This window comes from Photinus pyralis, unplaced genomic scaffold (genome assembly GCF_008802855.1).
Source record: "Photinus pyralis isolate 1611_PpyrPB1 unplaced genomic scaffold, Ppyr1.3 Ppyr1.4_LG6, whole genome shotgun sequence".
In the NCBI taxonomy this organism is placed as follows: domain Eukaryota; kingdom Metazoa; phylum Arthropoda; class Insecta; order Coleoptera; family Lampyridae; genus Photinus; species Photinus pyralis.
The window spans coordinates 360,876-386,347 of record NW_022170663.1 but is presented as its reverse complement, the minus strand read 5'-3'; the positions used below and the strand labels follow the sequence as shown (position 1 = coordinate 386,347).

General features: G+C 35.2%; 3 protein-coding genes across 9 annotated transcripts in view; all 3 read left to right on the top strand.

Annotated features, from left to right (window-relative positions):
- The first annotated feature begins 337 nt into the window (after positions 1-337).
- Positions 338-2,302, top strand: LOC116173160 (facilitated trehalose transporter Tret1-like). 2 transcript variants are annotated; one of them, XM_031490463.1, is made up of 8 exons: positions 338-408; positions 458-608; positions 652-837; positions 883-981; positions 1,025-1,227; positions 1,274-1,477; positions 1,529-1,715; positions 1,761-2,302. In XM_031490463.1, the coding sequence occupies exons 1-8, from the start codon at positions 385-387 to the stop codon at positions 2,168-2,170; spliced, it is 1,464 nt and encodes a 487-aa protein (XP_031346323.1). In that variant the 5' UTR covers positions 338-384; the 3' UTR covers positions 2,171-2,302. The 2 variants fall into 2 exon arrangements, with proteins under 2 accessions (XP_031346323.1, XP_031346324.1); XM_031490464.1 differs by lacking the exon at positions 338-408 and having other exon boundaries at positions 529-603.
- Positions 2,303-2,304: 2 nt separating this feature from the next.
- LOC116173161 (facilitated trehalose transporter Tret1-like) lies at positions 2,305-4,887 on the top strand. 2 transcript variants are annotated; one of them, XM_031490467.1, is made up of 11 exons: positions 2,305-2,421; positions 2,485-2,586; positions 2,650-2,948; positions 3,070-3,109; positions 3,156-3,306; positions 3,350-3,535; positions 3,583-3,681; positions 3,729-3,931; positions 3,979-4,182; positions 4,234-4,420; positions 4,467-4,887. In XM_031490467.1, exons 4-11 carry the CDS (start codon positions 3,086-3,088, stop codon positions 4,874-4,876), a joined length of 1,464 nt encoding a protein of 487 aa, XP_031346327.1. In that variant the 5' UTR covers positions 2,305-2,421; positions 2,485-2,586; positions 2,650-2,948; positions 3,070-3,085; the 3' UTR covers positions 4,877-4,887. The 2 variants fall into 2 exon arrangements, with proteins under 2 accessions (XP_031346327.1, XP_031346326.1); XM_031490466.1 differs by having other exon boundaries at positions 2,650-3,109.
- Positions 4,888-13,929: 9,042 nt separating this feature from the next.
- LOC116173157 (discoidin domain-containing receptor 2-like) overlaps positions 13,930-25,472 on the top strand; it is a 55,121-nt gene continuing 43,578 nt past the window's right edge. For all 5 annotated transcript variants that reach the window (XM_031490461.1, XM_031490460.1, XM_031490459.1 and 2 more), the window contains exon 1: positions 13,930-14,095. The gene's annotated coding sequence lies outside the window, so the exon portion shown is untranslated. The remainder of the gene's footprint in view (positions 14,096-25,472) is intronic.

Sequence of the window (25,472 nt, the reverse complement as noted above, 5' to 3'; positions counted from 1 at the left end):
CATTCCCTACTGAGTACCAGGTTTTGTCAATAAGAAGAAAAGGAGATTCCAGTCAAAAGTCCTCTTTGTGTGCTCAATGATGAAGGATTGATGAGAGTTCAAGGAAGGATCGGGCGTTCACCTGACATTGGGCACGAGGTGAATTTCCCAAAGATACTGGTTCCTAAATGCCCTTTGACACAACTCCTTCAATATCATCACGAGCGAGTGGAAGACACTGAAGTAGAACGTGTAACATTCTAAGCCGAAATTTACGATTTTGCGCAACATGTCATATTTACACTACGCTTAAACGTAGTCTCACTATCAAAGAGTAAATATTTCCGCACTTATTAAAACAAAAGCTTCACGGAGAAGATCTTTTGCTGGCACTCTTTGTCGAAAATGAATCTAAGTTTATTACCGCATGTGAGTAATCCCAATATCTAAATAGTATAGCGTATGACGTGGATTTTAGATTTTCGCCACTCTCGTCACTGCATCCTTCAATTTCCTATTGGGAATAGGTGTCATTCACACGGCAATTTTATTGCCGTACTTCGCGCCCAACAAAAATGTCACCATGGAGAAGTCGTTCGTATTATCCGACGGCGAAAGAACCTGGTTACGTGACTATGACCGAAAATACTCGAGCTTATTCTTTAACTTCAGTTAGCGCCCCCGCCCTAGTGATGCCCATATCTGGCGCCCTGTCTGGAATTACGATGGATACTTTTGGACGGTTAAACGCACTTAGACTCGCAGCGGTGCCTTACGCAGTATCGTGGATAATTACGGCGAATTCGCAGAGCTTTGCGGCTCTGTTAGTTGGAAAATGTCTGTCAAGCTTCTCTTATGGTAAGTAGCATACCGCGCAAGTTCGTACCTCAGCGATGCCATTAGGGTGGTTTCTCCTGGGAGCATCCGTTTATATTGCCGAAATAAGCCCTTCCAATGTTAGAGGAATGCTACTTCACGTTAAAATAGTTTTCACGGGTTCAGGTATGATTAGCGCGCTTGTGTCGATAATTCTATGGAGTTTTAGGGACATTATCTGCTTTGGCAATCGGTTCCAAGTTGCATTGGCGAACAGCTGCCTGGATTAATTTCGGATTAACGCTAATACCCGTTACTTTATCAGCATTTTTATATGAAAGTCCTTTGTGGTTAGTCAGCAAAGGACGAAGTCTCGAAGCAAGAACAGCCTTGCATGCATTTTACAAACATAAAACGTTTAAATCTGATAGGGTACTTTTTTCTCTTTATGACTGCGTGGTACATGGAGTTGTTACAGTGTGATGCGATAGAAACGAAACTGCGTGCAATACAAGAGTTCCACGAGCGACAACGTTTTACAGAACTGAAGTTGTTGGAAAAAATGAGGTTTTTCCTCGATCCTAGTGGATACAAAAGGGTTTTTATGTTAGCGGGTTTACGATTTTTTCAAGATTTTTCTGGAACAAGCTACATTTTTCCAAATATTGTACAATTTCTCATGGTGAAGGAAGTACGTATTGAAAATAGAACTAACTAACTGCTTTCGTTTCAGGATTTTGGTACAACCTATGATTCATACCAGGTCGGCGTGTATATTGGAATTGCACAGCTAATTACGTCTATTTGTATGATTTGGGTAATGAAAAGACTATCTCGCCGATTCTTGATGATGATCAGTTGCGCAGCGATGTCAGCTTGCATGTTGACGTTGGGAATATACGTCAGTTACAGGACAGAGGGTAGGTAGAATAGCCACGGAGTTGCTGTTTAAAAAATTGTTTCAGATCTGTCGAATTATCAATGGATCCCATTGTTGACAACCTTATTGTACTTCATAGCTGCTTTAACAGGAATGTTCGTTGTTCCATACATGGTTGCGGCTGAAGTATATCCAACGCACGTTCGTGGAGTGGGCCAATCTATTTACAGCATTTTTTGTTGCATTACCGAATTCTCCTCGATACAATGTTACTATTTATTACAAACCACTGTACACGCGTCGTACCCATTCTACTATATTTCTTTAATTAGTTTATTGGGTTGTGTGTACATTTATGTATTTGTGATTGAAACACATCGAAAAACTTTCGCCGAAATTGAATCACATTTTTCCAACGATTTAAGTAAACCAGCAAGCTTCAAGGGAGAGCGACAGGAACTAAATTGTAAAGGAAATGATGTACCACTCCTTTAACACAGTCAACCACGTGGCAAACATTGAATTAAAACCTGAACGAAATACTCATTTGTATATTTGAGCGTCTTGCGTTATTCAAAAAGATATTGTCTATTTTATCGCATATTAAATCTGTTGTATTTGCAGGGATTCCATTGTATTCTGCTCAGCCGTCTTTTATTGTAAGCAAATTATCCCATTTTTAGCACAAATTCGGCGCGGTTGGAAGGTATAATCTTAGAGGAAGAGGGATACTGTAACGGAAACTTGTAAGGGGTCCATTTTTTTAATTTTTTGGTTTAAGTTAAATGTTGCTAAAAGAAACATTTTAGTCGAGGTTCTCCAGTAATATTGGTAATAAATACGTTTTCTCAAGCAGTCCACAAAATTACGAGCTTCTCTACACCAAGGTCCCAATGCTTCTACTGCGAAAGGTATAAAAATATGGTTCTGTTTTATAATTGAACTATATTTCCTTATTTGTATACATGCCGCAGATTCAGCTACTGCCCCACTCGTCTTACTTGACAAATTAACATGGGATGGTGCTAGAGTGTCAGTGCAGGTGGCATCCCAAACTAGCATTTGTCCTTTTGTCCAGGAATCTTTCTATTGGGCTAATGAGTTTAATTCTTTTGATGGAATGTCTATATTGTTTTCTTGATATTACAGATAAGTTATACTTACCTACGACCATTGTACCGACCTGAGTAGCTGGCATGATTTTATCGTTGTTTTCACAAATTATTCGTTTTCTGACTATCTAGCCGTATCTGAGATATCAATCAAATAAAAGGTAAAAGACCATGTACAATTAGTAGTAACTAGGCATGTGATATTTACACTTCATCTACACTATCAAAGAATAAATATTTCTGCGCTCATTAAAAATAAGTTTCTTAATGATCATTTTCCAGATAGTCTTTGTCGAAAATGAATCTCAGTTTATTACCCCATGTGAGTAAGCCCCATATTTAAAGATAGAGTATAGCCCACTTTTTAGATTTTTGCCGCACTCGTCACTGCATCCTTCAATTTCCTATTGGGAATAGGTGTACTTCACACGGCAATTTTATTGCCGTACTTCACACCTAACAACAATGTCACCAGGGAAAAATCATTCGTATTATCTGACAGAGAAAGAACCTGGTTACGTGACTATGACCGAAAATACTCGAGCTTATTCTTTTCCTTCAGTTAGCGCCCCGGCCCTAGTGTTGCCCATATCTGCCGCCCTTTCTGGGATTACGATGGATAATTTTGGGCGATTAAACGCACTTAGACTCGCCGCGGTGCCTTACGCAGTATCGTGGATAATTACAGCGACTTCGCAGAGCTTTGCGGCTCTTTTAGTTGGCAAATGTCTGTCAAGTTCCTCTTACGGTAAGTAACACACTACTGAAGTTCCTATAGCTCAGTGATACCATTAGGGTGGTTTGTCAATGGGGCATCCGTTTATATTGCTGAAATAAGCCCCCCTAATGTTAGAGGAATGCTACTTCACATTAAAGTAGCTTTCATGGGTTCAGGTATGATTAGCGCCCTTATGTCGATTAGGTACTCCATGGAGATTTAGGTACATTAACTGCTTTGGCAATCGGTTCCAAATTGCATTGGCGAACAGCCGCCTGGATTAATTTGGGATTAACGCCGATACCAGTTATTTTATCTGCATTTTTACATGAAAGTCCTTTGTGGTTGGTTACCAAAGGACGAAGTCTCGAAGCACGAACAGCATTGCATGCATTTCACAAACATAAAACGTTTAATATTGATAGGGTATTTTTTTCTTTTTATAACTGCGTGATACCATTGAGCTGTTACAGTGTGATGCGATAGAAATGAAACTCAGTGCAATACAAGAGCTACACGAGCGACAAAATTTTACAGCACTGAAGATGTGGGAAAAAATGAAGTTTTTCCTCGATCCTAATGGATACAAAAGGGTTTTGATGGTGGCTGGTCTACGATTTTTTCAAGATTTTTCTGGCACGAGCTTTATTTTCGGGAATATTGTACAATTTCTCATGGTGAAAGCAGCGACTATTGAAAATAGCGCTAGGTAACTCCTTTCGTTTCAGGATTTTGGTACAACCTACGACTCATACCAGATCGGCGTGTACATCGGAATCGCAAAGCTAATCACGTCTGTCTGCATGATTTGGGTAATGAAAAAACTGTCTCGCCGAATCTTGATGATGATCAGTTGCGCAGGGATGTCAGCTTGCATGTTAACGTTAGGAATTTACGCCGGTTACAGCATAGAGGGTATAATTAATAGGCGACGAAGTTTCGGTTTAAAAAATCGTTTCAGATCGGACGAATTACCAATTGATCCCATTGCTGGCAACCTCACTGTACTCAATAGTTGCGATAACAGGAATGTTCGTTGTTCCATACATGATTTCGGCCGAAGCATATCCAACGCAGGTTCGTGGAGTGGGCCAATCTATTTACAGCATCTTTGGTTGCATTACCGAATTCTCCTCGATACAATGTTACTATTTATTACAAAACATAGTACACGCGTCGTACCCATTCTACTATATTTCTTTAATTTGTTTATTGGGTTGTGTGTACATTTATGTATTTGTGATTGAAACCCATCGAAAAACTTTCGCCGAAATTGAATCACATTTTTCCAACGATTTAAGTAAACCGGCAAGCTTCAAGGGAGGGCGACAGGAACTAAATTGTAAAGGAAACGATGTACCACTCCTTTAACACACTCTACCACGTGGCAGTAGTTCAATTAAAACTTGAAGGAAATACGACGATATTATATTTATTTCATCTTCTTGTGTTTCCATTTATTCAATAAGATTATGTGGTTCATTTTATTGCATATTAAATGTATTGTAGTGGAAGAGGGTACATTATAATCTGCTCTGCTTGAAAACAGTGCAGTCTCCGTTTTTTTTCTTGTAACTCAATTATCAGCAACAATCCGGAGGCAGATTTTCACTTATTGTTAGCGCGGCTGAAAGTTAACGTCTTGAAGGGAAGAGATGATTTGAAATGGTACACACGTAGAATTCTGATTTTAAAATAATTACATGTATAGTTAAATCACTCAAACGTTGGCGTGAAACATTAACAATTTTAGTATTCCAGTGTTTCCAAAAATACTATTAAAGCATATTTTGTAAGATTGGAAAACAGTATCTCAAGCAAAAAACTTATAAAGTTAATTATAATGAAACCAATATGATTGATGACCCTGGTAAAGACGCGTCGGCGTCGTTTAAGTGGAAGAAAATATAAGATTAATGCATTTTCTGCTTCAGCAAATGGCACTCTGTTGTCTTAATAGGGAGTAGATGGTTTGAGATAGTGTAAGACACGATTTTGGGTGAAGATTCTTCAATAAAAAAAGCATTTAAATATTCCTGGGAATCGTAAACGTATCCTATATGCTCTGCTGTTGCCTTGATGTCCTCCTTCCAAGCATTTCGTATCCTTAGAAGTACCATTGGGAGTGCTTGAGTCCATTCTTGCTTTTCGTGGCAACGGAGGGACGTTTTTAGTTGTCGAAGGAATCGGTCTGCCGGCTCGTTTGCTTGAGGGTGGTATGCCCAAGTGTGCTCCAAGTACCGGAAAAGTGTTCCCTTGAATTGCCGCCCCTGGTCGGTAACTTTGGATGGTACGCCCAATCGTGAAATCCACGTGTTCACAAATTCGCATGCGACGGTTTCGGTATCGATACTGCTGATGGGTGCGTATAGGTTCGGGATCGGTTTGTTGTCTATAACTTTTCTTAGTACCAACTCCATAAGTAATAATTCTTGTCCAACAATTCACTAGTTGTTTCGTGATTTTAATGAATGTTATATTGTGATCATTGTTCAGTTATTGCCTATATGCCTACAATAGTATTAGGGAGACATTATTGTCAAATAATCATAAAAACCTATCATTTAGGTTAATATGTTTCATAACAGTATGCGTATTCCTATTCTGAACATCATAAACGTCAGCGAGAGCTTTAAGAGCTTTGTTTTTAATCCATATATTTACGTACATGGTCATCGTGTTTTTACGGCCCGATTGTAGGAACTTACTCAAAGTGGCGCCAGTTTATTTTTAAAGGCGAGAAATTTTACAAAACAAACGAAAATTATGCGATTGCAAGCTAATTTTTAAATCGATGGAACGTTACATATAAATAAATAATAGGGGCCTATCCTGAATGTTAAAATTAAAAATGCCTTAAGCACATGGCAAATTTTATCGCTAATAACTGAAGAATATAATTTCTTGTTTCCGTTCGAAGTTATATTAATAACCGACAGTGCAAAGTAGTATGGACAGTCACTTCCTCTGCCATCTATTTATATATTTATATTCTCATTTAACAACTGCTGTATTTCGAAAATAACAAGGTATTCGCACTTGCACCTTCTCAAGCACCAGCTCAGTCCGTATGGGTATTGTAATTAACCAACAACTCCTTTCGTCTAAACTTAGATCATAATTTCGGACGTTCCTCCATCAATTTCCCTTTGAAGAGCGAAAACAGTAAAAGGGAGGCGTTTCCAAGTATTTCTGCATGGTTGAATGTTTGTAAGAAGGCATTCAATAAATCTTTCTAATTTTGCATAACTGCAGTTGGAATTGTGTACTACTTCGATTTGTGGCGTCGTAAAACCAAAGGGAAAGAACTGGGGGAAGGACAAAAATTATGTGATTTATTACTACTGTATCACGAATTCTTGGCCGTGTTCGCAAAAACAATGCGAATTATCTTACACAGTTATTAAATCAAAAATAACTAAATACGAAGGTTTGGCAGGGAAAGATGCCAAAGCACACCTTGAAACGCATTCAAATCCCGGCCCTCGAGGGAAACCTTTATCTCGGAATAGGGATTTGTGACAGATTTATAGGTTTCTAAATGAAATTAAGTCAGGTGCGTCTACGGATCCATGGAACTAAATCCTCGAGTTTCAAAATATTAAAATTCAATTTATTTTAGTTTCGGAAGGAGGACTATTGATCATTTCGAAGCGACAGAGTTTTGTAAACCTTTTAAATGGAAGACTGCCCGATGCACGAAGGAAAAGACCTCCAAGATTTATATACAAATTATAAGCTTATTGGAAGCAACAAAAAATCCGTCTAAAAGGAAGTTGTCACTTTAAACGAGTTTCCTGCCAATCATTTTTTGACGTCAGTCGATTTTTCTTCAGATGAAATTTCCTTCGGGTGTAAATCAATTTACAAATTTAGGAAAGTGTACCCGTAGCTTCGAAACATATCGATGAAAGGCAAAATGAGTAAAACGGACGCGCCCCAATCACAAACAATAAAAATTGCCCAAGTATATAAATTGTCGGATTGTACACGCAAGTCCGATAAATATTAACTTTAACAAGGGCGCGCATTCTCTTTAGTGAAATGTTTGAAGTCTACAGAGTTTTCCACAACAATCCGAACACATGTTTCTCATATGTCCCACGGAGACTACACGCTTTGGCTTTTACGAATAACAAATGTCCAACTTGTTTATCTCCTGGGAGTCTTTTTGAGATGTGCTTGTATCCTACTAACCCTCATGATCAATACAAAGAGTTTTACTACAACTATTTTCAATTATGATCTTTTAAACCCCCAATTCATTTCCAAAAACAGTTAACGCATATTTTCGATGGTTTATTACAAATTGAAACTTAATTTATTCATTCGCTGGAGGTGAAAGATAATAAGGTACGTGGAGTTCAAGTGTAGAAAATCGTGGGTGACAGTGTGGTTAAGGCGTAGCATATAAATCGTATTTTGATGGGTTTTGTATCTTATGAGACGTTAATAAGAAGCGGAAAGCGGTTCGGGTTTATTAATTTTTCAACAATTTCAATATGGTGTAGCGCGTAAAATGCCTACTTGCTGTGTGGGCAAGACAAATGTTGAAATTTATGGTCCACCGTTTACGCTTGTAATTTTAGTTATAAGCGTCAAGTTTGAAAGAAGTCATACCTATTAAGGAGGGATGATATGATTTGAAAAAAATGCAAATTAATAAATTGCGCTTTGCAGTACACTTATGCTTAAAAAAGGCGTTTGGCCATTAGCATATTACAATAATACCCTGATAGGTTTAAACGGCACTTTATTAGCACACAAAATTCTAAAACATTGGCCATAAAATGAATCCTTACGGTAGTACAAATTTTGCTTTCTAAATTCGAATTATTTTCAAAGACATTTTCTACAACCAAATAACTGAAAAACAGCTCTACAGAACCACAAATTACATTTGGTGCAAATATCCAATGCTTTGGGCAAAATGTACTTAATTTTTTGCAGAGAATTTGAATAATAAAACAATCCGTAAACGAAATGATCAAAAACTAACCACATAACGGGTCTAATTAACACCATAAATACTTCATTACAATTTTGCAAATGTATATAAAATATAGACAGGTTTTAATATTGGCAAAAGGATAAAATTTCCGAATTTGAATCGAACACTTAGTTTCTAACTAAACGTTACCATAAATCTACACCAGAAGAAATGTTTTATTAGGACCTTATAATTAAACTCAGGATAAGTGTGAATATATATGGTAGTAGCAGGTCCTTTTTTCCCAAATTAGTATAATGTAACAGATATACAAGTTTAATGAACCCACTCGAAATGTCTAAAAAATTCCTTATGACAATAAAAATTTAAAAAATCCTACCAAATCCTTATAGATAAACTCAACATAAGTTTGGATTTTGAATAAATTGATTCTAAATGGACGTTGCATCTGAAGCAAAGTGAAAAATCCTGCGTTGTAAAGATTTTTTTTTAATTTTTTCCAAAACTAAACTCTAAAATAGGATATTACGACACAAGTGCCTTTAAAGCACGCCTAACGAGTACCAATTACACACGTGTTTTTTTATAGTATTTCTTATTACATCTGAAATATAATTTAAAAATAAAGGAAAAAAAAAAAAAATAAAAAAAAAATAAATAAAATAAAATAAAAATATATGTTTTATACACTTGCCTTTTTTTGAGGCACGAAAAAAAAAATTGTCTCAGATCGACACGGAAAAGAAATTTTCTTATAGAATGTGGCCTGTAGAATCCATAATTTCAAACAGTTCCAAGATTGGGCTACTAGTTCAATAGTTACAGCCCTTTGAATTTTTTTTTCGAAATTGGTTCTGGTCTATAACTTTTGATTGAGAAGTCAGATCGAAAAAGTACGAATTGATTTGGATCCTACGCACCCAAATTAATAAGAAAAAGTGTTTTCCCGAGAAATTTTGGTGTAGTCGATTTTTGGTAAAAAAGGAAGGTTATACACTGCCTTTTTTTGAGCCCCGAAAAAAAAATTGTCTCAGATCGACCCGGAAAAAAATTTTCTTATAGAATGTGGCCTGTAGAATCCATAATTTCAAACAGTTCCAAGATTGCGCTGCTAGTTCATAAGTTCATAAGTAGATGCACATTTGAATTGGCAAGTACATTGTACTAATATAGTCAATAAGTTAAATAGAACTAATTATTTATTTAGAAACTTACGTACTATATTTACACTACCACAATTAATTCCGATCTACCACGCATCAGTAGCTTCTATCATTCGTTACGGAATTTGTTTATGGCGACCATCCCCTTATTCTCGTTGCGTCTTTCTCTCTCAAAAGAGAATTATCCGAACACTTGCAAATATTCGCAAATTTGATTCTTGTCGAGGATTCTTCAAAAAACATAAAATTCTCACTCTAACAGGATTGTATATATTTGAAATCTGTCAATATATTTATGTCAACTCTAACAAGATGGTTAAAAGTAAGGATATACATCAATACAATATCCGAGGTAATGATAATCTTCGACCACATTTCACTAAGACAAAAATTGGAATCAATTCACCTTCCAATCTGGGAATTAAGATCTATAACCATTTACCTCACATAATACGTAACTGTAGGCAATTATCAATCTTTAAAGAAAAATTATATTTGTTTCTAGTTGACAAATGTCACTATGATATAAGTGAATATCTTACTGTTTAATGTAACTTGTTTGTCGCTATTTAATGTGTAATTTGTTTTTTACCTATATAATACCATTGAATAAAAACACTATTTTTATTCAATGATAATACTTAATGTACCTACTCGTAATTTAAATATTTGTTGACAATTTCCACACAAACTAGTTTGTCTATGGAATAAAATACTATTATTATTACTATTATTATAGTTACAGCCCTTTGAATTTTCTTTCGAAATTGGTTTTTAGTCCTTAACTTTTGATTGCGAAGTCTAATCGAAAAAGTACGAATCATTTTTGATTCTCCGCACCAAAATTAATAAGAAAAAGTGTTTTCCCGAGAAATTTTGGTGTAGTCGATTTTTGGTAAAAAAGGAAGGTTATACACTGCCTTTTTTGAGCCCCGAAAAAAAAATTGTCTCAGATCAACCCGGAAAAAAAATTTTCTTATAGAATGTGGCCTGTAGAATCCATAATTTCAAACAGTTCCAAGATTGGGCTACTAGTTCAAAAGTTACAGCCTTTTGAATTTTCTTTCGAAATTGGTTTCTAGTCTATAACTTTTGATTGAGAAGTCTGATCGAAAAAGTACGAATTGTTTTGGATTCTACGCACAAAAATTAATAAGAAAAAGTGTTTTCCCGAGAAATTTTGGTGCAGTCGATTTTTGGTAAAAAAGGAAGGTAAATAACTGCCTTTTTTTGGGCTCCGAAAAAAAAATTGTCTCAGATCGATTCGGAAAAAACATTTTCTTATAGAATGTGGCCTGTAGAATCCATAATTTCAAACAGTTCCAAGATTGGGCTACTAGTTCATAAGTTACAGCCCTTTGAATTTTTTTTCGAAATTGGTTTCTAGTCTATAACTTTTGATTGAGAAGTCTGATCGAAAAGGTACGAATTGTTTTGGATTCTACGCACCAAAATTAATAAGAAAAAGTGTTTTCCCGAGAAATTTTGGTGCAGTCGATTTTTGGTGAAAAAGGAAGGTATTACACTGCCTTTTTTTGAGCCCCGAAAAAAAATTGTCTCAGATCGATCCGGAAAAAAAATTTTCTTATAGAATGTGGCCTGTAGAATCCATAATTTCAAACAGTTCCAAGATTGGGCTACTAGTTCAAAAGTTACAGCCCTTTGAATTTTTTTTCGAAATTGGTTTCTAGTCTATAACTTTTGATTGAGAAGTCTGATCGAAAAAGTACGAATTGTTTTGGATTCTACGCACCAAATTAATAAGAAAAAGTGTTTTCCCGAGAAATTTTGGTGTAGTCGATTTTTGGTAAAAAAGGAAGGTTATACACTGCCTTTTTTTGAGCCCCGAAAAAAAAATTGTCTCAGATCGACCCGGAAAAAAAATTTTCTTATAGAATGTGGCCTGTAGAATCCATAATTTCAAACAGTTCCAAGATTGGACTACTAGTTCAAAAGTTACAGCCCTTTGAATTTTTTTTCGAAATTGGTTTCTAGTCTATAACTTTTGATTGAGAAGTCTGATCGAAAAAGTACGAATTGATTTGGATTCTTCGCACCGAAATTAATAAGAAAAAGTGTTTTCCCGAGAAATTTTGGTGTAGTCGATTTTTGGTAAAAAAGGAAGGTTATACACTGCCTTTTTTTGAGCGCCGAAAAAAAAATTGTCTCAGATCGACCCGGAAAAAAATTTTCTTATAGAATGTGGCCTGTAGAATCCATAATTTCAAACAGTTCCAAGATTGGGCTACTAGTTCAAAAGTTACAGCCCTTTGAATTTTTTTTCGAAATTGGTTTCTAGTCTATAACTTTTGATTGAGAAGTCTGATCGAAAAAGTACGAATTGATTTGGATTCTACGCACCCAAATTAATAAGAAAAAGTGTTTTCCCGAGAAATTTTGGTGTAGTCGATTTTTGGTAAAAAAGGAAGGTTATACACTGCCTTTTTTTGAGCCCCGAAAAAAAAATTGTCTCAGATCGACCCGGAAAAAAATTTTCTTATAGAATGTGGCCTGTAGAATCCATAATTTCAAACAGTTCCAAGATTGGGCTACTAGTTCAAAAGTTACAGCCCTTTGAATTTTTTCGAAATTGGTTTCTAGTCTATAACTTTTGATTGAGAAGTCTGATCGAAAAAGTACGAATTGTTTTGGATTCTACGCACCAAAATTAATAAGAAAAAGTGTTTTCCCGAGAAATTTTGGTGCAGTCGATTTTTGGTAAAAAAGGAAGGTTATACACTGCCTTTTTTTGAGCCCCGAAAAAAAAATTGTCTCAGATCGACCCGGAAAAAAATTTTCTTATAGAATGTGGCCTGTAGAATCCATAATTTCAAACAGTTCCAAGATTGGGCTACTAGTTCAATAGTTACAGCCCTTTGAATTTTTTTCGAAATTGGTTTCTAGTCTATAACTTTTGATTGAGAAGTCTGATCGAAAAAGTACGAATTGATTTGGATTCTACGCACCCAAATTGATAAGAAAAAGTGTTTTCCCGAGAAATTTTGGTGTAGTCGATTTTTGGTAAAAAAGGAAGGTTATACACTGCCTTTTCTTGAGCCCCGAAAAAAAAATTTTCTCAGATCGACCCGGAAAATAATTTTCTTATAGAATGTGGGCTGTAGAATCCATAATTTCAAACAGTTCCAAGATTGGGCTACTAGTTCAAAAGTTACAGCCCTTTGAATTTTTTTTCGAAATTGGTTTCTAGTCTATTACTTTTGATTGAGAAGTTGATCGAAAAAGTACGAATTGATTTGGATTCTACGCACCCAAATTAATAAGAAAAAGTGTTCTCCCGAGAAATTTTGGGGTAGTCGAATTTTGGTAAAAAAGGAAGGTTATCATATTGACGTTATATTCGAATACATGTTTAATAACTGGGTTGTTTGTTCGTAATTGCCATGAAAGTACCACTTTGTAAATAAAATGACTTTGGTTGAAAAGATAATACACCGTGCATTGAATGGCTTATTAAAAAGAAGAAGAAATGGTGGTAGGTGCAAAATCCAAATCCAGTAAACCTATTGTAATGAATATGACAATGTGAACGAGGGATTGGCGGGAACGTTTGACAATTGGTTGTAATTGTGGTTCCTCATGCCGATTGATCGCCTTTTACGTTCTCCACAGGCCGGGGGTGGGTCAATTCGTTCCCCGAACGAACAAGGGATCCATTTCACAAAAAATTACACATTTCGTCAATCATTTGGCAGGAGCTTCAAGGCTGTCGAATGGTCAGACCAATGTTCAAGATACTACCACAGATTTAAATATTTAAATATACTACATAATACAACAGATAACGGATAATGGGATTCGCAGCCAAGAAGCTGATACTCTTTATGGTGACTGATAGTGCCCAGTTCTCAAAATGGGGAAAAAAAACATTGTAATTTAATATTTCAACCACTAATAAACAATTAAACAATGTTCTAGCACGTATTTTTCGCAGATAACATGACTTTTACATAGAATATGAAGAAAAACGGTTGTTTCAATTCGAATTTAAGGGTTTTTTTACCCTAATGTCCAGAAAACTATAACAATTGTGTTTTCCAACTAAAAAATTGTGGCGAGTAATATTCGGGTTGCCCTCTCTAAGTACGAGCTTTTACTACACAAGCGAGACGGCTACAAAAACGAGTTTTCTGCTGCTACCGAATTTCGGTGCAGGATCACCCTCTACGAGGCTTCCGTTTTTAGTTGACCGTAAAGTTACAGTTTGCCACGACAGAGCGCGCAACCCCCATTGAAACTGAAACAATATGAAAAGTTTGAAGCTTCCGCCAAGTACAACAGTCAGTATTGGTCGTTACACAACGAGGTTGTGCCTGATTATTCTCGGTACATTCGCACACATGTCGAAGTTTTGCTTTCTGTCGGCTTAAAAAATGCCATATAAGTTCGACTGCCTAAACTTTGTATAAGTGCCTTTCTAATGAAGCTTTTTGGCGACACGTTACATTTGCGTGAAAAGTAAGTTTACACCTTTCCCATTGTTAATAAATAAATTATTTATAATAATAGCAAAAGTGGTAAGTAACCCAAAAGAAAAAAGGCATTTCCCTTGCAGCTGCTTTATATCCTTTAATCTATAAATAACTGTCATATTTCAGTATGACGGTAATTAACACAAACGCATTATTTTTTCATTTGAAAAGCTCTAATACGATTTCTATTTAAATATTTCAGGAGTATTCCCCGTTAATAATTAAGTAATCTTTCTTACTGATGCGTATAATTTAAAATTTACGGTAAATTGATTTAGAAGTGGATCGTTTTTGTCTTCCTCGCTATCCGAGTTTTCAATTTTCTTGCTAAGATGCAAACGTAAAGCAGGAAATCCCAATGAAGAGATGCCAGCCAATGTTTTAATTGTCGCAATAAAACGTTAATTTGATGTTGTGAGGACTAACAGTATATTCTGTCAAGTTGAATGCTAATTAGCTGTCCTAATTTGAAGGGTTTTGTGGAAAATTTGTTTTATAGATATGCCTCAGGCGGTTTGAGTTTTTCAAAGTTATGCAACAATTGCGGCGTTTTTTGCCATGGCCATACTCGTACATAATTTTGTACAGTTTAAAATGTTCAGATCAGGGTTCAGATCATTTTCTTTATGTTTATCGTTATGCCATTACACTATGGTTACATACCTATTACTTTTTTTCACGATCGGGCGTTTTTGACATCTTAAAAGATATGGCAGGAGGGTTGTAAGTCATATTTACCGCCCTAGAGCTGCTAGGTCTAATACGTACTTCAATCCTTACGTTAAATGTAATTTAATAACAACCCTCTTTATTTGGAAAAAAGCATACACAATTAACAACAATGAAATATGAACAGAACGTTATGAGTGAGGGTAAACATTTTAGCTATTTCGGGATGAACGCTGTAGAACAATTTGGCGAATAATTATTAAAAACGATAGGAATTTGGCTTTTTTCAATGAATGCTGCAATTTTGGGGAAGAATTTGCATTTGAATTACCATCTTTAACATTACTGGAAACTGAACTTTTACTAGGACCTAAAATTTGTGATATCTCCAAATATATGAACTCGTCTGTTATGAGTGTTTCGCTTTAAATGGAATGCACCATTCTAGTGATAATATTACACAATGTAGAGAGCGAGTTTGGAAATAACTTAAAAAATTTAGCAATTGTAGGGGAGGCTTTTACAAATACATACATTTAATTTGAATACGTATTGACGGTTGTGTGACAATGAGGATAAGTCTTTAAAAATTGTCATAATTCGATCAGCATTATTTACTAGAACTACTAGAAGCAAACAAAAATAATAAAAATAATAAAATAATAATTTTGCGGTTAGCAGGTGGATTCTTTATCGGAGATCGCCAATTGGTAATGAAGGCCAAAAAATAAGTTGACATTTATTATGAACAGCATGAATAGAACTTTTTGTAGAAACTGCAGTGCAAATGTATTTCACGATTTAACATTTTGGGAGAAAGTAACGTAAAATATGTAACAAATCGAGAGACAAGTAAAAAGGAAATATATTCATACAACGTGTAAAAAAGTTGATTTAAATCCTGCGAGAGGTTAGTATTGGAATAATTGAGAAACTCATTTGCAACAAACAAATATCAATCATTTTATACAACCACCACTTCAATATGGGAATGTTTGTTACAAGGTACAGAAACCATTAGTAAAAAGGATTTTATTAACCACCCTACCTCCCCCATTATACACATTTTGGAGGAAAACGGAAATTGCTTCTGGTATCAAAATCATTCAGATAAATTAAGAATATCGTAATATATTGCAGGAATTATGTCTCTAAAAATATTTCAGAAAACCCATACCTACTCTACTGAATTATTAAAAACTACATTTTATTTAATTGAAAAATTTATCGATCCAGGTGCAGCATTGGCACCTTTCTACTTCTTATAATCATTCAGTTAGTGATATTAGGGGAAGGAATATTTATTTTTGTCTCCAACAAATAACTCGTTACTTGAGATTTCTGTAGATGTATCAAGTTATTAAATTGGATACCTTATCTTAAATAAAAACCAATTGATCCGCAACCCACTCGCTGAAGTACCTTTCCCTCTCTAAATATTCCAATTACATTAAGAAATTATTTGATTGGAAAAGCGAAGTGTTCAGATTGCGACGAAAGACAAAGGAGAAGTCCCCCGGTGCCGCCTGTAATATCGAGTCATCAACAGACACAAATACCAACTTTATCCAGAGCAAACAACAAAACCTGCACATTACCGCATCGATCGGTAATTTTTTATCCCGTATAATGTAAACACTATGACTTCTTGATCCGGAGTTTATTCAGCGCGATAATTTTATTTATAGCTCGAACTGTATCAATATTATATAAACGAGTATACGTCATAGACGTTCGATTTAGCAGTGTTTTATGGTTATGTTTCCAAATTTAATTTTTAGAGCTCCATTAAGTTAAATAACGGTGGGCATTCATCAGTTTATATTTTCCTTTAGAATTCTATTTAGTTACTTTAGGGATATATTAAATACAAAAGGGACTCTGTAAACACCCGTAAGCCGAAAAGATGCTCAATGCTCATCATACCTGATAGAAATTAAAACAAGGGTGTGAGAGAAGAGTTCGGCATAATTTGAAACATGTTTTCATTGCGTATTCTGAATATAATATAAACAAGTTTTTAAAGAATGAGAAACTTAAACATTATATTTGGGCCTTTGACGAGAGATAGTTCTGAGTACCTACCTTTTACATGTGAGAAGCTTAAGAGCCCTTTCCAATAACGTCTCACTAGATCAAACGTTCAATTTAAAATTATTGAAGCCAGGGGTGCAAATTTTTAAGTAAAAGGTGTCCCGCTTCCACCTAAAATCGACGTTTTTAAGTTTATTTCTTGTGATTTTTAATTAAATACCTTTATCCTGATAAATTTGTGTCTTGGTAATATACCTACCTCCAGAATAACTGACATTATGCATTTGTTGCGTATTGAACTATTTTGATAATAATCCATATAGTTGGAACGTCAACTTCATTTATGGAATTGCTGCAAATGCATTACTACAACTGGGTTGATTAACATTTTGCCATATTTGCCGAGTATTGCGCGATAGTAATATTAAATCAAATTTTACTATTGCAAGCACTGATTGTAATTAAAACTGAATAAATTGAAAACAGCCATTTAATAATTAGTGGTTACAAAATCACAGATAACATCGAATTTATTTGAATTATCCAATACAAATTCCTCAATATTCTTAAGAAGCTAATAAAGTGTTTTGCACTCAAACCTCTACAAGCAATAATTTAAAGCAAGGATCATAAAAAGTGATTACGTGCTGAAACCAAAATTTCAAAAGATTAGGATTTCCAAAAAATATTTCTAATTCTGAAATGAAATTTCCAAATTGAAGTTGGTTTTAAACTTTAGCTGAAACTCTTTTTAAAAATTCGAAGAAATCATTTCGGTAAGGATCTTTCACTAAACGCCAAGGTGCAGATTTTTTCCTAATCATCCGCGGAACATTTGGAAAGATTTCGGACCACGATCTACGAGGGTCACTTTTCTGGCATAAGTTGGTAGGTTTACGATTTCAGTCTTGAATCGAGACGTAAAAAATTGAAAATTAAATTATTTCTGTTCCTTTTTGTTCAATTCTCTGTTTCGTTTTCTATTTTGCTTTTCTTCAGAATTTTTCGAACATGTTCGACCCAAAATTTCCTTCTATTTTCCACGCTGAAGTAAAAGAATGCCATTCCACCGCCGCGCCACCTCCAAAAAGTACGCTTAGACAATAATCTGGTAAATGTCTATTACCTATAAGTACATGAAACTTTCCAAGCTTTCTACAATATTTTACTCACCAGTTTTTGCATTCGTCTTAGCTATGCCTCGAAATTAGAATTATTGTGATTCTTAAAAGTTGTAGTTTCCATTTTCTATGTTTAAAAATGTGCATGAAGTCCAATACGGTATAAATCTGATTGGGTGAAACTTGAAAGAGGGGTAACTTATCTCCAGGCACACGTAAGCTATGAATTTCTCTAGTTCACTATAGAGACATGGGACAGAAGGAATACTTCAGTGTTAAAATGCACATTTATCGTACTTTACTCCGAAATGGAAGTAATACAATAAAATTCATGTAACATGCTATTCGCACACAGTTAGGTATAGACTTTTTCATTTAATGTCTAAGAACCTGCACTGAAGAAATGCAATTTTGTGAGCGAAAAGCTTATGTAGTTTTGTTGGGTGTCGCTAACGACAAAGTAATTTGAGTAGACCGTACTCTATACTTACATTAAAAAATTCTCGTCACTTGGAATCTCGCCAAAAGCTCGCAATTATAGTCATGGAATTAAAAACGTATATAAGTGAAACATTTTATTACCTAAATAGAAATTCTCAATTCTTCCATAGCGAGGCGGGTCTATTTAAACCTTATTATTTACAGGTCTACGATTAAGCGTTGAGACATTTACCCGCTTTGGGGCATTTTTAAACTTGAACGAAACATAAGTAAGGCAGTAAACCTCTTTTGCCTGAAAAATTACAATTTTCTAAAATGAAGTCTTTTATAGTCTATTTTTGTTAAAAGTTACTCCACTATAATTGACGGGATTACGATTTAAGTGGTTTAATAATTAGGTTTGAAACACTTGAAGCGTCATTTTTCCCGCTAAAAGCTTTAGCTAAATTTTTTTCGGCGAATTCTCCGAGGACCGAAACGTATATTTAGGTAATCTAATTAAAGCGCGTGATTTGCGGTATAATTAACCAATTATAAATTTTAATTGTAATCAAATGGCAAAAAAAGGCTGTTCTAGGTTAATTAACGGCGTGAATACAAATAAACTCATTGTTACTTCATGAAGCTTGGTTAGATCTGTTGCGGTCTCAAGGTAGTTACGAAAGTTACATGGAAAGGTCTCACATCGTGGAGGGCGTGTTATTGAGGAACATGAGAAAATTAGAAATAGGCATCCAATTTTCCTTCCAGAATAAACGAGGCCTTAAAAATAAATTAGATAAATAGTCGTTGGCAGGTAACGTTGACTAGGTAAACGTTACCCAGGAAGAGGATTAAGAGGAAAAGGAAGAGGAAGGAAAAATAAGTGCGCATCGTAAACACTGATTGTTTGGTAATCGCACCGGTGATAAATTTTGATGATATTGATTTGGATGGCGCTAATTGCTCAATTATGGATTAAAACCTTGTTGGAGACAATCGATTTTGGAAGGAAAGGCGTGACCTGTACTCCTTGAAATAATACTGTCTATTGCAGACCACTTTCAAGAGGGAATTAGGTGTGATTATCTGGAGTGTCCGGCGCCAGTAACCGCGATCATTGATTTAACCTAGAGCGACCCCTTATTACTATAAATTGAGCAATCATACGGTGCGAAAGACCATTTAATTTCATATTAATGCCCCTCACTGTATGAAATAAAATTTAATCTTCGTTTGTATCGTTGCACAAATGTATATGCGCTTTGTAGCGCATACAAAACAGCATCGTGTAATATAAAATCGCATGTATACACACATAGCAATTGAAACTTTTAATCTCCCAACTGCAATTGCACTTTGATGTTAAATGCAGACGTGATTATTTGCTGCTCGTCCAATGATCAATTCAGAATTTTTATTCAAGGCATACACGGACGTTTGCAATTATCTGAGGGCCACGATGTTGTCAGCGGCGAGGGTAATTTCCATTCCAAACTTTCGGCACACTTCATTGATCTCCTACATTTTTATATGGGAAAACTTTGTCACTTGCGTTTATTATTCGAGTTCCCCGCCATGAATCTGATTATACCCCATTACTCTAACCTTCCGCGTATTTATTTGCACCTGATTAAGTATGGACGTCGCGGCGGCCGTATTGATTTTACTACATATTCTTAAACTCGTGCGTGATCGAAAAAGCGTGAAAGAGGTGTTCTTGACATTAGTTTTCAGACAAATATATTCCACTTCCTTAGTGAAAAAGTCACGTTTCACTGTTCCGGATCGTGAACCATGGAGACCAAGTTACTAAGCTAAAATGCCAGGCGTGCTTTGTCACCGCTGCATGAAAATTTTGTGTGTTCATATTTTACGGAAACTAATGGATATGATGAAACTCAAGATTTTTAACTCGACATCATAAAAGGCGCGCATACGTGTCGGGGGTAATATAAATTTTTTTTTAATACAGGATAAAATAAATGAAACCGAACACAAGAATACCGTATGAATAAAACAGGTCACGCGTGTATACCAGAGCATATCCTTAGGGTGCAAAATGTTTGCTATACATACGACACAATGGGACCATATTCGATATTGGAATAGTTTCTTGTAAGAACACAAGCAAAGTATTTCCTGACAAGGATCACTTTCCTTCCAAAGCATCTTACGTATACATCGACATTATTCCTCCGCTTCTCCCCATGCTGTTTATATTTATTAACATCTGACAACGTACAATAAAACTGAACGCGTTCACGCAGATTTCAGTTTGTGCTTTCCATTAGAAGCGTTTTTCTCTAAATAACGTTCCAAGAGCGGCTTTCTTCGAGAATTTTAACTCGTAAAACAGAGCTTTCTACATGCGATAAATATTACCAAACGTAATGTTTGGCAGATATACGTAAACCAAGTGCAAAACTCCGTTTTACATCATATTTTTATATTTCCATGTAGTACAAGAATTTTAAAAAACGAAAAAAACAACTTTTCGTCAACAGAACGCAGAATCTGAACTAAAAAGTCAAAAATATAATTTTCGTTGAAAAAGTCTGCACTGGACGTTGTTTCAAAATTCTGATAAGACTGCGAACCTTCGAATTCAATAAACGGATACAACGGAATATTGAAGGATCCTCAGTATCGCCATCACTTTTTAACGACCGTTTTATTTTAAGCTTGCAATTTCGATCAAGTGCACACGGACGGACGGACGGACGGACAAAAAACTATAAAAAGTATCTGGGACGGACAACCATACAAAACTATAAAGGGTCTGAGGATCATTAATAATGAATGCAAGACCTACACATTCTTCACAAAAGATCATATTGTGAAAGGTTTAACTGAAGAGTAACAATTAAATTTCGAAAGAAAGATACGGACATTGTCGTACAAGTAAACGATGAGTAAGGAACGCAAGAAGCAGATCTTTCATTAATAATGCGGATGAAGAACCAACAGATTTTAGGTGTTATTGCCGTTTTTGTTAAGAATTCGTATACTAAACATAAATGGACAGTCGTGGACAGATGAGAAATGCCAAAACATAGAGAAACAATCGTTAAGTTATATGTAATGTAGTTCTCCATTATTTTGGGTTCGTTGTAAATTCTTAGGATATAAAAGGAACCACAAATGTTTATTAAATTTCTAAAAGGCGATCGATTTCGGGTTTTCTATCTACCCATCTACCCATCATCAACTGTAATTCATGTGATATTTTAGCATGGCCTGATGATGGGTAGATAGAAAACCCGAAATCGATCGCCTTTTAAAAATTTAATAAACATTTGTGGTTCCTTTTATATCCTAAGAATCGTTAAGTTTTTAAAGTATCAATGTGTTCATTGAATAGACTCGTAAAGTACAGCAGCTTTACAGGAATAAGATATGTTTATTTTTAGAATGACTATACCTAATTCACCAGTAAACACGAATATAAAAATTCAACCCTAATCTACTTTTGGCATTCCTCTTACTTCGTGCTTGTAATATGGAAGGGGCGGCAGCGTGGCACCTTTGCAAGGATCAAATATCCTTACTTTTAAATTGATTATGCTTTTGGGGAACTCTAAATACATGGATCTAAAAAATGGAGATTTTAATGAAACCATGTTCTTAGTTGGCACTAACCTAGGGAAGAGGGTAGCAGTTCCGTGGGAACCAAATGATCCTATTTTTAGAATGATTATCCTCTTAGATCCTTGTAAGATTTAGCAGCCCTAAATACATGGATATATAGACGTTTTATAAATTACGAAGTATATAATATATCAATATTCGCACTAACCTAGAGAAAAAGAGAGTTACACTGGCACCAAATATCCCCATTTTTAGAATGATTATCATTTTAGCTTAGAAGATCTACTAGTGAAACTAAATACATGACCATACAAATTTAACCCATGTCGGTTTTGGAATTATGAAACTTGTAATGAAAATGCTTTCTCACTTTACACTTATCATATCGAAGGGGCACGATTTTTACGAGGATAGAGTAGTTTAAACTCAAAATTTAACTCATGCTAGCGTCGCCTTTACTCTCGGGGTGTTGAGAGTTCAAACTTTAAATTCAGAATTTGGTTAAATTCTGTGTAGAAACTAAGAATTAAAAAAAAAATACATGTGGCCCTTCTACGCCTTCGCAGGATCCTTAGTACAAGGATATAAAAAATTCAAACTCTATCAATTTGGAAATGACGAAGTTTTTAAAGAAAACAATTTTCTACTTGGCACTTACTTAAGGGCATCCATCACTTAGTACCGATATCGAAGTATCCAATTTATGACTATACACTAAATATGTGCTAATTTGGTGCTATACACTTGTGTGCTTTTAATTTTGTGCACGTTTGTGCTATTTTTTCTAAATACTGAAAGTCCCGATCCATAGGCTGTGTGCTTCATTTTAGAAAAATGCCGATAGTAAATTTTTTGGTGCTAACATCAATGAAGTACCCGTGTAAGCAAACAGTACACCAACATTTTTTAAATGAATTACTCACATACATCTGTGCCTGTTAAAAATGCATTGTTGGCCGATTAAATTATGTTATTGTTAGAAACCTTGATTTGTTAGAAATTGGGACCGGTAATCGGTTGAGGGCATCTTTATTAACAAGGAGATTACTTACAGAAACTATATTTAGGCAATTGTTTTTAATTGAATTGATATTTCTTTGGGGGTCCTTCTTTCTCCTTCCCAATTAATTAGTCAATACATACTTTGTTGTTGACTTATTGACTATACATACCATTGGAAAACTAAAATCGATTAATCGAAAATTAACGGACCTAAAATTTAATAAGATCGACTTTCTCTCTTCTTCCCAATGTCCAAATCCAATTCAAGATTCTGCTATGTAAATTTTCGTATTATCATACTTATGTCATTCTAAAAGAGAATTTTCAATTAACAGATGGTAGTTGCAATTTACGTGCAAAACCTCATTTGTGATTAACCTTGAAACGAATGGAAGTTATCTATTTCGAAGAACTAAAGGCACAAAGTTAGCACTAAAAAAAACAAATCATCGCGTTTCATTTCAATGTTTGGGGTAGATTCGCAATCTAATGACGCAAATGTATTCTTTGGTAGTCGTGATAATAGAATTTCTTCATCACTCCATTTGCGCTCGTGAAAAATAGGGTAACATTTGTCACCAGAAGACATTGTAAGAATCACTTTTCGCATTCGTGTGCATCGCCAATTTTCCTTTACACATGTCTTTGCAGAATATTTACCAAATCTCTCATAGAAATTTACTTACGGTTCCTGTAAACGACATCAAAATTTTAGCCTTTCTCTTTATTCTGTGCTTGACAGGGGCGTGACTAAATCTAAATTTATTTACAACCACTTTACATGCAGAACTAAATATTTATTGGTGTAATTTAAGGACGTTTTGCCTTAAAGTTAATGCGTCCCAAATTCTCCTTTCTAATTTAAACTCTTACGGCTCATGTTGCTGTTTGTGCGCTTGAAAATGAAAACCGGTCCTATTTCCTCCTCATCTATTACAAATAATACACCTACCCATAAAGTATATGATGTAATGTACCCGTTTTCTCTGCACCTGTTCTTTTATACATCGAGCTTTAGATAAGAGGGTGACAAATGTAGTGTCATTATGTTTTTCTCCGCAAATGATCTACCGCGGTTCCTTCAGAAATTACCGGAGTACTCTTAGACGGTATATCCAATATAAACAACAATAAAAGAAATTCCATTAATCAGCTTTACCGTACCTCTAGAAAATTGTGAACCACCCCGTGAAAAGTTTTCCGTATGAGATACAAGTAGATATATTGTTTTAATATAAAGTTGCTTTTACTAGGAACTCGAGATTTTCCGAAGCGGAGATTGCAAAACGCTTACGGTAAAACTTAATTAAAAATGCCACTGTAAGGTATCTTCCTTTTTCTGATAAGTGCAGTAGAGAGCTTCGGGAAAATTTTTAAATTTCTCCACTTTATTAAAATATATTTCATTCGCTCCAAGCTCGCCCTCGGGATGGTACTTTTCTACACTGAAGATTATAACACAAAGACCTAATTTTATAATAGAACGACAGTGGCGTAGATCCATTAGTGAAATTAGTATATCCAACTCTAAAATGCTCTATCTGTATATAGCAGCGGGAACGCTATCTAAATGATCTGGCATATAATTTATTATTCTATCCGAAATAATGATCTACAATTCTCTACATATATATTTTCTAGTTTAGAGGCGAAATCGACTCGGTGTTCTGTTGTTAAGTTTAGATTCGAATGCAGAATGGAGCTTGGGTTAACAAATTTTAAGGCATTTCAGCTCACGAGCGGATTGAATTGCCCCGCGGCAATTTACCGTCTAAAGAATTAGATGTCGCAAAAAAGTTCGACCGAATCTGATTTCGCTCTTATCAAATCTGTTTTATGGTTTCCATACACAAGCTGACGTTTCGTTCGTTAGATTACCATTCAAATTTCGCCCGGCGCGACAAGAAATCGATTGCGTCTCTCAAACACTGAAATTACACTATTTGCATTAGCTTAGGTGGGTATGTTTACAAATTAGCTAATTGATCTTCAAGTGCGCCTCCATTATTCAATGCCAACCAATTTGGCCCAACTAAAAATCGTCCAATTCTCGTGCACGAACAGAACTTATTACGAATTGGAGCGATGATATTATCACCATTTAAGTTTGTTTCAACAACGTTGTTTTCAAAGCAAATTAATTGTTTTAATTCTCCATTTTGTTTCGTGTTCCGCTAAGCTTCTCATTAAATTAAATCAATGACGTTCTTGAACGTTTCGCCTGGTACTGGTTTTTAACTGAAAACGGCATCGTGAAGTAAGTAATTGTAACGACCTCATTTTTGTACGTATAGAACTTAACGATTTCGTTGAAACCATTCCAAATTTTGTTGTTTTATTGTTTTGCTTTACACCGTTGCGAGTCGAAATGCACATACGGTGCCTTGGTATTGCTAGCCATGGATTCCAATAATGTTTCATAGGTGGTATTTTTCGTTTTATTTGATTAGTATAATCTTTGGTGTTCTTTTTGTTTCGCTTGATACGTGATCGCTCTTAAAAGTGAATGATTTTGTTTGGAATGAA